Genomic DNA, 17,529 nt, shown 5'->3' on the forward strand with positions numbered 1-17,529 from the left:
AAGCTGTAACATGTCTCTAGAACAGACATAAGGCAAAATAATCACTAAGTAAAGGTGTAACAAAATGTCTCTAAAATAGACATATATGGCAGAAAAAATAAAACAAAAATCCTGTGTTTTTTTTTGCCATGCATTGGTCATAGAGCTCTTTGTGGCGTTGCCTCAGATGTTGAACTAGATTTGTTGTGCCAAGTTCACACGTACTCTGTCTGCAGAGCGTATACAGTATGTGTAAGCGGTGCAGAAGCAGCACGGACTCATTTTGCTTTCGCACAGGACGCGTTTGCAGTCCGCTCCTGATCCACGGCTGTTTACCACAAACACAACATTTATCCATTATTTTGATTTCAAATCCAAACGTTGTTTCTGAAAATGCTTTTTCAGCATTGTGATTCTCTTTTATCACAGTACAGTAATATTTTATATACACAAATCTTTCATAGGCATATTCATGTTTAAACTCAATAAATCTTCTTCATCTATTGTTGCCTTGTTTATCTAAAAGTGCACTTTTCCTTGTTTTAAATCTAGCCAAAAAAACATGTGTTGACTGTGAAACAGTAGACTTAAATTATATGCATTTATGGTGTAATTACTAAATATCCGTGTCAATCCATGTTAATTTTTACAGCGAATAATGCGCTGTCACTTTATTTCAGCGCGTGAAGCACAGCAGAAATAGACTCCGTGCGGAAACGATCGCAGCATGACTGCTGCAGACGCACTGCTCCTGGAGCACACTGCCGGACCGCAATCGCGTGCAGTGTGAACGCTCTGATCCGTTAACATGGGCGCGGAAAAAATACGCACCACAGACGGAGTGTGTGAACCTGGCTTGCCATTCTGGTTTTTTTTTCATTTAGGCGCGCTGCATTCTGATTGGTTCAGATAGCATACTGCGGGAGGTCGGGGGAGCGGAAAATCGTACTGTAAAGCGATTTAGAAATCGCGCAAGCTCAAATCGCGATTTTATGATGATTTCGATTAATCGCACAGCCCTAATGCGGAGAAGACGAATTGTTGAATAAAGTATTTTTTTTTTCTTTTGCGCACAAAAAGTATTCTCGTAGCTTCGTAAAATTATGGTTGAACCCCTGATATCACAAGGATTATTTTAACGATCTCCTTGCTACGTCTCTGGACCTTGAACGAGTTAAGGCCCGTTCACATCAAGAATGATAAATATAAAGATAACTATAAAGATAACGATATTAGCATCCACACCAACGAACAATATTGTCTGTTTATTCTAAGCATACATGCTTCTGTTGCTTTAAATTCTCAAGCTCGTGACAGCAGGATTGATTCTGATTGGCTGTCAATGTTTGCATCATTCTGATGCAAGTGATTCTAACGATATCGTTTCTCTGTGCCTTTATCGTTATAGCTGTGGTGTGGACTCTGCTATTATTTAAAATTGAGATTTTTTTTTAGAACTATCTCTTTATCGTTATCTTTATAGTTATCCTGCTTGGTGTGAACAGGCCTTAAGGATCCTTGCTATCTATGGGAGGGTCAGAGAGCTCTCAGATTCCATCAAAAATATCTTAATTTGTGTTCCGAAGATGAACGAGGGTCTTACGGGTTAGGAACAACATGAGGTTGAGTAATTAATGACAGAATTTTCATTTTTGGGTGAAATATCCCTTTAAGACTTAGGTTACAATGGTTTCACATTAGGGTACATAACGCTCAAGAGAACTAGCAAACTAAAGCAGCTTATTTGCTCTACTATGAAGAGAGCTTCCTATTAATAAATCCCTAAAATAGACCTGCTGACACAAGCTCTCACACTTGTGACTATGTACCAATGCCAAACAACAACAGTGAATCATTATTTTTCATCCAAACAAACTGACAACTGGTTTCCTACTAAATCAGTGTTTTAACAGTTGCGGAAATGTGTGAGTCATAAGGGCCACATACACACTGCAGCTAAATACGGGTGTCACTCCTATTTTGGGTGCTTAATTATGTTTTATACACAAAGGTCACACTTACATTTTAGGAGTGACAACCACATTTCAACAATTATCATTGTGTGTGTGTGTATGGAAAACAAAAGTCTTTCAGAAAAGCTTGTTGGCTCCATATTGTAATTGTAGGTTTAGCTATTTTTGATTTTAAAAAAATATATACAACTGTTCAAATGCTTGGGGTCAGTATGAAAGAAAAAAAAATATTCAGGAAATACACATTTAATTTAACAAAAGTGACAGTAAAGATTTCTATTTAAAAAAATATGCTGCTCTTTTGAACCTCATGTTTGTCAAAGAACCATGAAAAATGTATGTATTAGGAAGCACAACTGTTTTCAACACTGAAAACATCAAATCAACATATTAGCGTGATTTCTAAAGGATCGTGTGACACTGAAGACTGGAGTAATGGGTGCTGAAAATTCAGCTTTACCATCACAGAAATAAACTACATTATAAAATATATTCAGATATAAAGCCATTGTAATCGTTTTATTTCATGTTTAATTTCAAAAGCAGCCTTTGATGTGAATAAGAGAAGAAAATAATATCTACCGACATTTGTACATATTAACATCCCATTTAATAACAACCATCAGACCATAATATATTTACAGCCGTGAGCTGAATTGTTGAATTAATAAATGTAAACAAACAAGTATAGATTATATGAAGCACGTTTCACTTGAGGCTGATTGATACAACAGAAACCTTTAATTAAAAAGATCCCAAACATTTACAATGTCTGAACCAGCATACCCTAATGTGCAGTGAGTGACGGTGATGTGAAAAGAATTTTAATTATTAAGCAGATGGGAGAAGCTTGTCACAGGTAAACAGTCTTTCTTGAACTCTCTGATGCTGACAGTACACCAAAACACAGTAATTGGAGACTGTGGGTGTGACCAGTAGAGCAGAGTTCCCTTAAGGACAGTCAGCATGCAGCTCTTTGAACACAGACAGTGGCTGTACTATCTGCAGATGCATCATTACTCTAACTGCCACAGATGATCGGGAGCCAGCAGCTCTACCTACAGAGGCAGCATTTTAAGGCATCATAGGCACACTTCCAATTAAAATGCCGTACCAAATAGGTAGGCAACATGACGATGCCTTTTAAGATACCTTCTTTAGGCCAAGCATCACATGTACCCTTCAAAGATGGTACAGTAGATGAACCAAGGGAAATGTAAAATACACATATTTAATCTATTCAATGAAAAATTAGTGATGCACCGCAATAAAAATTCTTAATGAAGCTAAACCAAAACTGAAACTGACAAAACAAGCTGTAATTTAAGAACTTTTAGTAAATCTGAATGTAATAATTTGCCTATAAACACTTTGTCCACAATTTTGACTGCTTTTGAACTAAATTTCCATCCCTGGCCTGAAACTACTTTTAACATAATAGTTCTGTGGTCCATGACACTGTGGTCCATTTTATTCAGAGTTCTTGACAGTCTCGATGCCACATTATATTATTGAGTTAACATTACAGGCTTAGAGATTATTTTAATATCACTCTGCTAAGCGGCTTATTTTTTTAAAACATAAATTGTAAGGACAAAGTGGGACAGATCTTCTGACCATTCTATCATACACAAAGACAATGATGCTTTTAATGAGAAGACTGTTCAAAAGCTGTTTTAATCAAATGATACTGACCAGTTTTAGACAACAATCAGCATATTAATGCAATACTTTAATCACATAATTAAATTATTTCATAATTTATCCTTTTTATGTTAAAATATGGTTAACGAAACTTTGGTTCTTGGGTCATGAGCGACAGCTTGTAAAAGCAGTTTATGGTTCACAAATAATACCTACTTAAACATACCAAAAAATGTAAACTTCAGGATCTACAGAGCCAGGAGTCAAAAGTAAAATTACAGTAATGATTCTGGACTACAAAAATACTAAGCAGCACAACTATTTTTAATATTGCACATTAGAATAATTTCTAAAGGATCTTGTGATACTGCATATTAGAGTAATGGCTGTTTTTTTTTTTTTGTTAAATTGCAATAGTATTTCACAATATTAATGTATTTTAGATTAAATAAATCCAGCATTGGTGAGCATAAGAGACTTCCTTCAAAAACATTTTTAAAAATCGTACCATTCCTTAAACATCTGTGATAGTATATGTAATATGGTGCAAATTAACCTGCTGGCAAAGCAAGCAATTCAGCTCACCAGTGTTTTGCTCTTCCAGCACAAGCAGATCAATCCTCAACATACTGGGTTATTTGAATCAATTTTCCCTACTTTTTTTTTTGGTGCATAATATCTTGCAGTGTTTTTTTTCCCATCAACCATATGTTTTAATTAAAACAATTTAATTGCATATTTTTTAAATAGTATTTATTACCACTGGTGCAATAAAAAACCATCATCAATAAACATGTCACAAATTTCATTGAAGACATTAACGCTGTTAGAAATCAACGTCTAACAGCTGAAAAGCAGCATGAAAATCCTCCTATAACAGTCACACAGTCTCAGTGTCTGCATTTTAGCAGTCATGTTTCTAGAGCATTACAACAGGCAGAGCAGTGAATCCACCCGTCGACAACCAGTTCCAACAGGAAGCAATCAATGCATATAGAAAGAAACCACTCGACATGCAACCCTAACAAAATAAAAATACAGCAAGCACTTTAAAATCAATAAGACCAACAGGAACATATACAGAAGAGAGGTCAACTGAAATGGAGGATTCTGCTGTCTTTGGGGTGGGTAGCTGCAGTGCTGTTCACTGGAATGGGAAGCAGGAAGATTATGTGGAAAGAGAAACAGAGGACTTCATGCCATGCATTTTCCTCAAGACTGCAAATTACCTGAATGGGTCTGAATCCTCCCTTGAATATTGAAGCAGGAAAGAGAGAGAAGCTAATGGGATAATGCACTAATTGGTATGGAGGGATAGAGAGAGACTAACACACACACTTAAGGAGAGATCTGCAGTACAGAGCATGCAAAGAGCGTTTCCTTCAGGGAAAGCCATTTGCAAAACAAGAGGGCACTATGCTCTGCTTTTCGGGTAGCCAAGTGACCTCATCTTTATGTGGAAACGCACAAGAAACGGGACCTGATATCCGCTAACCCTCACAGACGCTCACAATAAACTGATAAAACAAGATGGAAGATAAATAGGCTTAAACAGAAACAAGTTCAAGTGACAATATTTAAAGAGACAGAAGTTCAAAGCTCACTGTAAGTGGGATGAATCACAGGATAACAATTCAGACAAGGAACAACACACCCAGATGACGACACATAGTGATGGTGTTAAATGCATATGGGGTTCAAGAAATGTCAATGCAGAATTAAATAAGACATGGAATTCTAAAAAAAAAATTAATTCAATAATTCATTGTTTATTTAAAGGTCAACTTTACTTACTTAAAGGGAAAATTATGTTATAACAAGAGTATAAAAGGAGATATTTCAAGCAGACCAAGCTGCACTTTTTGATAATTTTTTTTTTCAAGGCAAGATTTTCGGTCAGTGTTTCACTTTTCAGTCTGTTCCTCACACAAAGCTACTATATGACTTCAATTACAGTGCAAAAGTAGTATTAACTACTTCAATGATGCTTTTGGAGCTTGACAGCCTTTGGTCGCATCTAAATTGTATGGAAGAAAGTAGCGTGAACATACCGCAAAACTTCTCCTTAGGTGTTTCATGGAAGAAAGCAAGCCTTTTAAAGGGGTCATATGATGTAATTTCACATTTTACTTTATCTTTGGAGTGTTACAAGCTGTTCGTGCATAGATAAGATCCCTAAAGTTGCAAAGACTAAAGTCTCAAACCCAAATAGATATTCTTTATAAAAGTTAAGACTTGTAGACGCCCTCCTAAAACACCTCCTTTAAACACGCCACCACATGTCTACGTCACTGTGTGGGAAGATTTGCATAACACCGCCCAAATGTTCATGCAAAGAAAGAAGGTGTAACTTTTATTCTCGCTGTAGTATTGTTGTTGCTGCCGCCACCATGTCGTGGAGACACTGTGTGTTTCGTTGTGAAAGTGAAACTACTTTGTTTGCCCTTCCAAAAGAGGACGATATCCGTTTCGTCATGCCTAGAGCTGATCTGTGCTGGTCGCTGAGGAAATATATCAACTTCGCGCTGTGGATCGCCGGATCGGCTTTCACCGTGGACGAAGTGGAGTCCAGCACGTGGTCGTCACATGTGGTTGCCGCAAGCCCGCCCGCCGCCACTCACTCTAGGCCTCCGGCCTCTGCTCACTCTAGCCGCCGGCCTCTGCTCACTCTAGCCGCCGTGTGTTTCGTTGTGAAAGCGAAACTACTTTGTTTGGTCTTCCGAAAGAGGACGATATCCGCTTCGTCATGCCTAGAGCTGATCCGTGCTAGTTGCTGAGGAAATATATCAACTTCGCGCTGTGGATCGCCAGATCGGCTTTCACCGTGGACGAAGTGGAGTCCAGCTCGGGGGTCATCACATGTCGTTGCCGCAAGCTCGCCGGCTGCTCCTTTGTCGAATCCGCCGGCCGTTCCTCACTCAAGCCCGCCGGCCGCCGCTCACTCTAGCCCGCCGTGCGTGATGCTGTGTGTTTCGTTGTGAAAGCGAAACTACTTCGTTTGGCCTTCCAAAAGAGGACACAACTAGAAATCAGTGGTTAAGCTGTATTTACAACACTGTTCCAGAACAGTTCAACCCAAATATTCAGATGTGTGCAGCGCATTTTATGGAGGACTGTTTCCTGAACCTGCACTGGATAGCTGGCCAATCAGCGTACACCTCACTTTTCAGACCGATGAGCTTTGTAAAAATCGAAACGTTTCAGAAAGCCGGGGCATAGAGGAGAAACAATAATGTACATTATGTGAAAAATAATATGTTTTTTTAGCCTTAAACCGCATAAAAACATTGCATTCCACCAAATACACAACATAATGTTCTTTTTAGCAACGTCATATGACCCCTTTAAAATTGGAATGACATGAATTTCCATTTTTGGATGAACTATCACTTTAAAACCACAGGTGGTACTTCAAGTAAATCATTTAGGGAATAGTGATTTATAATTAAAAAAAAGAGCTGGGATTCCTTGTATTACACAGTGAATGTTCACTTGACACTGAGAAAAATAACCTTTAGCCTAAATTCTGACCTTAACTTAATGTTTACATGGCCTTAAGATTCAGATGTCAATTAAAAGGTCATTACTGTGGAGTCAGGCAGAATTATACATCCCAGCGATATACAAAGATCAATGAAATGACACAAACAATTCTGAACTCCATATGTTGCTGAACAGTGTGTTCCCTGATGAGTATTTTTTGAATGTGTGTGTTTCTGTCTGTGTATCAAAAGTGTTTAAAGAGCCAGACAGGGTGATCCCTGAATGTAGTAGATCATGTAGCTAGTCAAGCTTACAATGGACTACTACAGACAAGATCTACTATCTACACCTGGCTATTACTTCTGAACAAAAGGATTTATTTAGTTTGAGCTACAGTTTAAGCTCACAGTAGCAAACACACCCTCTAATAAATTAAGCACACTACAAGACTGAAGATATTTACCATTTGATTAAAAAAGGTACAAAGGTACTGTAAAGGTACTGTTCACTCTTTTTTATTAATCCATGTCATTCCAAACCTGTATGATTTTCTTTATTCGTTGATAGATTATCACATCTCTCACTGTTTTTTTTTGTTGCCTCAGACAAATTGCTGTCTGATTAAAAGGATTACAAGATACTGCCAAAAATCACTCTGTGGAATCAATTATAAAAATGTACAATTCAGCAAAAAGTCACAATGCATGACAACGATGGACCATTATTTTCATGATCAATTATTAGTGTCACTTATGAAAACTATTTGTGAGTCATTAAAGAGTGCTCTCAAAAATTTGTCATCATTTAATCACCTTCATGTAATTTCAAACCAGTATGAATTACTTCCTTCTACGAAACACAAAATACATTTTGAAGAGTGCTGACGTCTAAGGGTGTGCTTATACTTGTAGTTCAATTCTCTTGGTTCATTTGGTTCAAACCAAAAAAGAAAATACATTGAGTCCTGGTTCACTTAAGGCCAAAGTATACTTCGGTTTTTACGTGTACCCGAGGGTCTGCATACAGTGCGCATGAAGCAAATTTCTTCACCAGTAGGGGTGTAACGATACACGTATTTGTATTGAACCGTTCGGTACGAGGCTTTCGGTTTGGTACACATTACAAACTGAACGATTCGTGTGACTAATCCTATTACATTTGGAAAATAAAAGAGCTTACGGTGTGTGAAATATAATGTTCTCAGTGCCACTGTGCTCAACAAGGCAGCCCAAACGACGTAACAGGCAACGTGATGTCTGCCACACTACTCCAGTAGAGTTGTGACGGTGAGGCAGTTAGTTAGAATTTTCCCTCTTTTCCTCGTTTTATTTGCTTTTTTTCCCTTTAAATAGCTTGTAAATGGCTGTGCGCATTTTAATTTCACTCGAATTAGCGGCATTTATTGAATTGACAACAACAAAACCGCGACACCACTATATCGTATCGAACCGAACCGTGACTTTTGAGAAGCGTTACAGCCCTAGTCACCAGAATAGTACATGCACCACCCGATTTTTGTAACTGCGCATACTTTGTACACGCTAGGGCTGCGGCGATAAATCGATGCAGAATTGATTCGTGGATCGAATCTGAGATCTTCTGAATGTATCGCAATTCTCTCTGGAATCGATTCTGAGCTTAGATTTTAACAGCACATGGCGCTCTAATCTACTTTTTATCCGCACACTCAAATGCTCGTGAAGAAGAGTGCAGAAGAGCGCTTGTGCGTGAGTCATGTAATTTCACCTCGGCTCAGAATGCTTTTATGACGCAAGATTAATGTAAACACAGCCCACTGTGAACACCCTTGTAACTCGCTTCAACCTTTTCGAATTTTATGAATGATTATTTTAGGTTCAAGTGTGTGTAAGGATTTGGAAACAAGCAGAGTACGGCTGTTTCTTAAGCATGCAGTGCCATCTGCTGTTCAAAACTAAGCTCAGAATCGACTCCAGAAAGAATCGCGATGCATTCGGAAAATCTCAGAAGCGATGCTGAATCCTTTCTTGATTCGTGATGCATCGATTTATTTTCCCAGCCCTAGTATGTGCAGGTTGCACATGTATATTGACTCGATTTTGCACTAATAAGCTGTTCCATAAGGTGGCAGCACTGTACCGGGCCGTTGTTTCACAGTAGATAACAAAACTAAAGAGACGGACGAACAGCAACAACACCAAAATAGCAACAACAAAATAACAAGTTGGGTCATACATCCTCAGGGCTCCAGACAAAATAAATCAATTAAGGAGCCATTGGCTCCTATAAGAAACAAAATTCGGCACTAAATTATTTTTTAGTTGCCATAGAATAAACATGTTTAATTTTTTTTAACACAGTTATACTGTCATGTGTTATACATCTTTTCTTGTATTTATCAGCATTTTAATCCATCTTGTAGATGGATTAAGGTAACAGAGCACAAAGTTTATTGTGATTATTGGACGGCAAGTGCGTTACAAATAATATGAAGTTCACGCATTAACTGAACACTAACCGCTGCTGTTCGGGCAGAGATGAGGACTGTTTTTCTATTAAAACTTTGATGCGCAGTTTATAACATCAAAATAACAAAAGATGTGATCGCAAAACAATGGCAAAAAGGCATTACATGCCTATTTATATAGTCACCAGTGGCAATCTCAGCAAAAACTGCATTTGCAAATTAATATTTTTGGTTGCAAATGCAACCGTTTTAAGCGCAGTCTGGAGCCCTGAGTTCTGGAGAAAAATAGAGCAGACGCTGGACAAAGATGGACCGCCCTGCGTTCGCATACGTCAAATGTACTATACTTTGAAAGGCTACGCGTTCGGCTGTGTGCATATACTAGCATACGCGTAAAAAAAGTATACTTGGGCCTTTAGTGTTCACACTGTGATTTTTAACACCAAATCTAACGATACAAAACAAAAGCATAAGGATACAGTCATAAACTGATAGGACAGCTTTTATGACATATATTAGCAAACATCCAAAACAATGCTGTGTGCTGGGCTAAATGCACTTTTTGTCCATACTATATAGTGGTATTTTTACCAGCTTATAATTCATGAAGAGCTTCTAAAATGTGTAAAGAAGTCAAACAACGGCAGAGTTTACACTTATTCAAATGATCCGTGCTAACAGAGTAATCGCACCAGAGTTTGTTTTAATCAAACCAAATCTTCCAACTGTAAACATGTTCTAAAATAACACTGGGCCCCATTGAAAAAAATACGAGACAAAACATCTCTTATAGTAGCACAGAAGAAATAAAATCATACAGATTTGGAACAACAGGGGGGTGAGTAAATGATGATAATTTTTATTTTAAGGTGAACTGTTCCTTTAAATGTGTGCAGAGCGAATTCTGTCTTGTAGTGTTTGTTTGCTATTAAACTCAGAGGCCCTGGGACTATTTTTTAATGAAGGGCCCACATCGCCAGGTACAATAATTCACAATACCACAGAGCAGTGGTCCTCAACCAGGGGGCCCCAGCAAATTCCCAGGGGAAATTAATTTCTAGAAGATTTTTGTAAAAAATTATTAAAATTATTTTTGAAAAATTACTGTAATATGTTCCTTGAGGTTAATTTATAATGTTAATAGAGTATATAGCAAAAAACAAACAAACACATATGCACGTAAAGGATTGTTTTTTATACTCTCGTTCTGGCCCTCTGTCTGAAATGATCCATTTTTAAAGGGGTCATATGATGCTTTTTTAAAGATAATTATTTTGTGTATTTGGTGTAACAGAATATGTTGACATGCTTTAATGTTCAAAAAACACATTATTTTTCAAATACTGTACATTATTGTAGGTTATCTATGCACAATCAGCTTGTAACACTCCAATGAGAAAGGAAAACTTGAAATTGCATCATATGACCCCTTTAAGGAGTGGCTCTTTTAAGGTTTGTTAGTAAAACAGCTACTGGCTAATGTCACTGCATGAGAATAAGTATCAGCATCCCCTCACTATTGCATGTAAGTGTTTTTTTTAAATATTATCAATTTTTTAAAAAAAAATCACCATTTACAGACAGAGCATTATGAAATTTTACATTTATTGTTTGTGATGTAGCTAATTTCTCATGACATGAATCCTTAAAAATTACTTCAATTCAGGAACGAGAACTGGAAATGTTGTCACGGGCCCCAAAACCATACCTGTCAACATTTGGGAGTCAAAAGTAACTATTTTTGTATTATATTATAGGCTATTATATTATTTTTATATTAATTTAAACATTTATTTTCATTTTTTGAAAACAAAAAACAATTATATTCATTTAGTAACATAAATATATCTTAGTGTAGGCTATATCTTTAGAGTTTTATAATTCATCATCTTGTCGATCCATCAGTTCACTTATTGAAAAATGCACATTTATTCTCTGCCAGCAGGTGGCACTTTTCGCCAGGAATATAGCTGTTTCCCCCATAACCGCAGTAAACAAAGCAACGCAGCACCTGACTTTGAAACTTGCAGCAGCGCTCATATTTTATCAATTAAATAGCCTTTTGAAGTGTAAGCTATATCTCAATTTACATGTATATTTAGTAATTCACTGGAGCACCACCTGAGTCGTCTTCTCCAATTTCTACCAGTGATCAGTTTCCTTCCCGCGGTACTAACTGCACACATATCAATAACATCACTGGGCTGTAGGTTGCCAAGTTGAGGGGACAAATGGGTGAAATTTGTATGCGTCGATCGTGTGAAAAAGATGCGTTTCATACAAGATCTGGCAACTGGACAACTTTGGAATTTGTTGTCGTGATTATTCATATAATGAGGTTTGGCCCATACAAATGACGGGAGTTTTACCAGAAGCGAATGTAGCAAACATATAAAATACGCTCAGTGGGATTTTTTTTAATAGAAAGATTAAAAATACGGGAGAAATACGGGAGAATATGTAAACGGGATGATAGCGGGATAGAATGGCAAAATACAGGAGAATCCCGGGAAAAACGGGAGGGCTGACAGGTATGCCCAAAACTGTCAACTATGGCAGTGGTTCCCAACTTTTCTGACTTCAAGGCCATAGGCTGATAAGTACCCCTGGTACGTTTTTGTTTTTATTACAACAGCAGTACCAGGGGTACATATCAGCTTATGGTCTTGAAGTCAAAAAAGTTGGGAACTCCTGCCATAGTGGACAGTTTTGCAGCCCATGACAACATTTTCAGTTCTCGTTCCTGAGAGCATTGGAGTTGTAAACAATCTCTCCGAATAATCGCAATGAACAGGATCAATGTGTTACGTTAGTCTAAGAAAGCTTATGAGGTGTGAGAAAGGAGGCCATGCATTTGCGTACATTACCTGGTGATGGGTAGGACGAGGCCCAGGGGTAAACTGATTGAAGTCAAAGGGCGGCATGTCAGAGGCGGAGAAACAGAGAGAAAGAAAGGAGCGAGAGGGTAAAAATGATTACCCACAAACACATAAACCACAAGCTGTGCATGGTATATGCAGCACACTTCCCGAGAGGAAGTAATGAAGCAAGGTATATGTACCATATACACGGCACCAATTAATGACCACAAACCACACCATAAACAACATCATAGCGCTCAGCAGAAAGGAAGCATTTCTAACAGAAGTCTGATTTGAAAAGATGACATGGAATCACAGGCACTCACCGGGCGGCTCTGAGGCTGTGCGTTCATTGGCTGGGTTGGCGGTGAGTAGACCAGAGGGGTCGTGCCGGCATTCTGCCCCGGTGTGTACGGAGACTGCAGAGTCACGGGGTCCGAGAGAAGTCAAGTAGAGACCAACAGAGAAAGAGAAACAGCAGTTAGGATGGATGTGACTTTTACCCTCTCTGATAAAATCCCTACAGCTGAGTGAGCGTGTGCTGTGTGAGTGTGGGTGACAGAGTGAGTGTGTCCACTCCCTGCCGCTGCAAACACTGCGGTCTGCTGACACTGACAAATCTGCCATCTCTCAACGCTGCCTTCAAGGCAGAGAAAGGGAGAGAGAAATAGAGGCGTAGTCCTGTGCAGACGTGAGTGGGCGCAAACGGAGTGTTTGTGTGCCACTGGATTTGGGATATATTGAACTATACAGGATGACCATGGCCGGACTTACCATTGGGCTTGAATGGGCTGCAGCCTAGGGGCCCTGCCTTGTAGGGGGCCCCACCTTAACCCGTTTACATTTGTTTAGTTATGTGCCAGTCAGAAATTATTAGCCGCACTTCAACTGCGCGCACGGGCCAGCCGGGGCTAACAACTTCCAGCTTCCAACTACGACATACAGCATAAACTGGAATTTACGATTTTTAGAGCTCATATAGAATAGAGATCATGTGTGAACAGTAGGGTTGGGTATCGTTAGAAATTTTCCGGTTCCGATTCCGGTTCCAGTTTTGCCTAACGATTCCAGTTCCATTTAAATTAACTTTTTTTTTATTTTTATTTTTTTTATAGTTTTACAATTTTTTATTTTTTTTTAGTTTTACTGTTTTACCTTAATTGAATTTAGTGTTGCTGGAAGGTAGTAAGTAATGTTGAGTAAGGCATGTGCTTCAAAATTTATGTTTTTTACACTATCAATAACATTTTGCTTTTCAAGCAGGAATAAGCTGGTTGGCCAAATAGTCCCAACCAGCTAAGACACTTGTTCATTTCCCTAAATTAATGAAATATTATACTTATAACCATGTATACACACAGTCAGGAGATGGTGTGATGCAATGAGTGGTTTCCACATTTTTTAACATTTAAAATGCATGAAAATATTTTCTATCACTTTGTTTATCACTCTTGAAATGATCTGTACACTAAATAATCTAACCCTCATACTTACATAACAATAGCAGTCTATTTATTTAGTGGTCCAAGTTGAAGTCAGTATGTATATTAATGACAATACAGGACAAATATAATGTAATTTAGTGGCGGCAGGAGCTGCGTGCTGCCAGTACATGTACAGTCAGACAAAACAACGTGTACATTTATCAAAGACGCGAGTGTGCGTACAGTCGTGGGAAACGATGTGTTCGGCAGTTAAAGACGCGGCGCATCTGTGGAGTGCACGTCATGGGAAACAATGTGCTCAGTAATTAAAGAGGCAGGCCGGCACAAGGCCACTTGGTCACGTGTCGCACCAGAACCGTTTTCGGAACCGAAACTTGGAAATTGCTCACGGTTCCGGTTCTTTTCAAAAAACGGAACCAGAACATTCTTACTAATCGGTTCCCAACCCTAGTGAACTGGACCTTTTCAAAAATCCCGGTAAATTTGTTCTGGCAATAATATCATTCTTATGGAGATGATGTGATAACTCTGAGCTGTTTACAAAGCTCCGCTGCTTTTTAATTAGTTTTTTTATGTAAATATGAACTCATGGACTCGAAAGTGATATCAAGAAGTTTTTGGACAAAATGGTGCCGGAGAACTTTAAGCCCTGAGTATTTCATGATGGTAAGTTTAATTTCCTTGATTATAACAATTGCAGTGTTGTTTTTAAAGTTGTAGTCAAGCTATAACGTATTTGATATTTATCATGTATGACTAAAATCTTGCAGGATAAAAAACTAATTCTGAGCAAAAATGTTAAGGGTTTTTTTTCCTTTCTGGTAGCCTACTAGTTCGGAGGTCTCTTTTGGCCCATTTTCAACTGAATAAAAATGAACTGCTTTATTTATTTAGAAGCAGGGTCATGTATTGTAATTTTTTTATTTTATTAATCAAAATACAACGCCCACAATATAATATTCAGTGTAGGGCTGCCGAAACTCCGAACGCGTGCATCTTGAGGGGCGAGCTGAGAAGCTTACTAATGTCTTCATCCATTTGCAACAAAACTTTAAAGTTTAGCTTTTTTTTGCCCAGCCATATTTTTTATTCTATTGTATTTGTCCTTTACTTTTTCATTACTGATAGTTTAAATATTTTCAATAATTTTGAGGAGTTTTTTTTTGTTTTGTTTTTAGCCTACTAATATTAGCTACCCAATAGTATTCTGCCTTGGTATTGAGAATTGTGACATTTCGCTGGTCTTTAAAATGTAGATGACATAGCAACCTTATTTACAGAAAATATATTTTTGATATACAGTGTATCGCTATCTTTAAATAAATCATTCATATAAAGTTTTTGTCATATGGCCCACGCATAACATGTTAAATAATCGTGATTACAATATTGACCAAAATAATCATGATTATGATTTTTGTCATAATCGAGCAGCCCAAATCTCCATCCACCTCTGACATCCATAAACCTCAGCGATTCTTCCTCTGCATTCACATGCATAGGTTTTGATAGAGGAAAGGGTAGATGTGTAATTAAGGTTTAGCCTCTGGAGCACTCTTAGCCTATTAATAGGCGGTTGCACTGGCAGTGTGGGGCAGGCGTGGAGTGGGAATGTGAGTGCTGGTCTCAGACAGATAACAAGCTTGAGAACAGCTGAGCCACCCTGACAGACTTTCTATTCCTGTGGCAGAGTCAGATGGGCACAGTGTGCATGTGCGCGAGTGGCTGTGTGTGAATTTGCGTGACAAAGCGTGAGTTCGGCGGACCTCTACACACCCACGGACACTAGTAATAAGCATACTTAAACAATGACACACACAAAATCTTCCCTGCAGGCTAATTATACCCAGATATGCCAGGTCTCTATCATATATTAACAATACAGACCATTTTAAAGCACACCACAGCAGAGAGAGGAGTCTAGCAAACTGGTATGACTATATGTCAAGCATCTTCTTAGTTTGCCAACTTTATTTAATCATCACAGGAAGACACACTGCTTTCTGTTTGACAGCCAGCACAGCAGGTTCCCAAAGATTATGTAAACTTACAATCCTATCTGCTCAGGTCTCAAACAGATTTTCGCTGAGTGCAAAAAAGTGATCAAATCCGTCTTAACTCAAGCGAACACACTAGGCTTTACACCCTGTCTAAGAAATCAGTGTTATTACAGATCAGAAATGATTTATCACAGAAATCTATTATATATATCACGTATGTCATAGGAAAAAGTTGACATCTGCATCCAGTTATGTGAAATACCTTCCATCTGACCTCTAAAGACCAGTGTGTAATGTATCTGTTAGAAAGACAACCAAACAGTAATGCGCATGTGCTGATTAATTGTGGCAGGCACTAGAGCTGGGAAATAGGTTTTTGACAATATTCATTATACTGTATATCACAGTAGTTATGTATTTGCTTTAAAGGGATTAAATAGTATTTTTTTTAATCAAAGGAACCAGCATTTTGGATCAAATAGCCCCTGAAAAAAATTAAAGTAGATCTAATTTAGCATAATGAAAATGTTTTTCAGACTGTTGATGGCGGTGTGGCCGCTAGGTTAGGGTGGCCCTTGTTGATTTCATGTGCTGTATATGGGGGGCCAGGGGGTCTCTGTACCTGAGAAAAAAAGGGAAAACTGTGTGAACACTGAAGAGTCAGACAAAATAACCATTACTGTTTTTTAAGTCAACATGAAACAATATTAACAAACCCTCTTTGCTTTTGTAACACGAGATGTTGAATATTGTTTTATTTGGTAACGACACGAAATAAAGGGGGGACATTGGGAACTGGTTGAACTGTAAAAACCAGAATGGACCAAGAAGCTAGTTTAGGGAACTAGTTCTCCTACATTGAAGGAGGCTTTGTGACCAGGAAATGGAATATGAAGGTCAAAGTTCACCCTCAAGAACATCACAACATCTCCCAACATCTTGCTAGTTGTAACCTTCTGTAATCTGTATACTAGCAAGTACCACAATTCACTTATTTTGATTTTAAAGGGATAGTTCACCCAAAAATTAAAATTATGTGATTAATTGAACCACTGATGTCACATGGACTATTTTTACGATGCCCTTACTACCTTTCTGGGCCTTGAATGTGGTAGGTCTATGCAGGGTCAGAAAGCTCTAATAAAGTATAATAAAGTAATTGCTTACAGCTCAATTCTGAAATGCCCGAAGCGTGAAAAAAATAACGTGTTTTACGGAGCCACTAAAAGGTTAGCCACTTGCTAGCAGTAGCCTGTTGCATTACAGTACATGAAAGTTCACATACACAGAGTAAGGAGAAATGTCTGATAGGACGATGGTGAATGATTTGCAGATCCTGAGCACCAATGACAAACATCTAATCTTGTCAAATGTGTGGTAATTACTGCCGCTCCATAGTATAGAGTCCTTGTGATCACGAATCTCAAAAGTGAAAGTGAAAGTAAAATGAGAGCGCACAATTGAAAGCGGTTTCAATAGCTGCTCCCTGATATTTACCCAACAATATAATTGCAAGAAAAAGTATTTACATTTTTTTTTATCCTCCCATCTCGTAGGCTATTTATTCCCTTTAGGGTTTCCGTAGTACACTTAATTTCCTTTCCGAACACGGAACTGGGATGCGGCGGATTGCGGGAGAGGGGGCGGGGAGAGAGGAATCACGATGTCAGCTTAACATTGTGATGTCTGTCAGCCATC

The 17,529-nt window shown here is 38.3% G+C and overlaps 1 protein-coding gene across 1 annotated transcript in view; it reads right to left on the reverse strand.

Annotated features, from left to right (window-relative positions):
* Window positions 1–17,529, reverse strand: part of LOC107591129 (eukaryotic translation initiation factor 4 gamma 3-like) — a 63,568-nt gene that overhangs the window by 36,379 nt on the left and 9,660 nt on the right. Inside the window, exons 3-7 of the mRNA XM_016280171.1 lie at window positions 16,370–16,453; window positions 12,911–13,026; window positions 12,713–12,827; window positions 12,393–12,425; window positions 4,826–4,846 (exon numbers count right to left, since the gene is read on the reverse strand). Coding sequence (XP_016135657.1) covers window positions 4,826–4,846; window positions 12,393–12,425; window positions 12,713–12,827; window positions 12,911–13,026; window positions 16,370–16,453 — 369 coding nt within the window. The remainder of the gene's footprint in view (window positions 1–4,825; window positions 4,847–12,392; window positions 12,426–12,712; window positions 12,828–12,910; window positions 13,027–16,369; window positions 16,454–17,529) is intronic.

Source organism: Sinocyclocheilus grahami, unplaced genomic scaffold, assembly GCF_001515645.1.
Source record: "Sinocyclocheilus grahami isolate Dianchi unplaced genomic scaffold, SAMN03320097.WGS_v1.1 scaffold137.1, whole genome shotgun sequence".
NCBI classification, from domain to species: domain Eukaryota; kingdom Metazoa; phylum Chordata; class Actinopteri; order Cypriniformes; family Cyprinidae; genus Sinocyclocheilus; species Sinocyclocheilus grahami.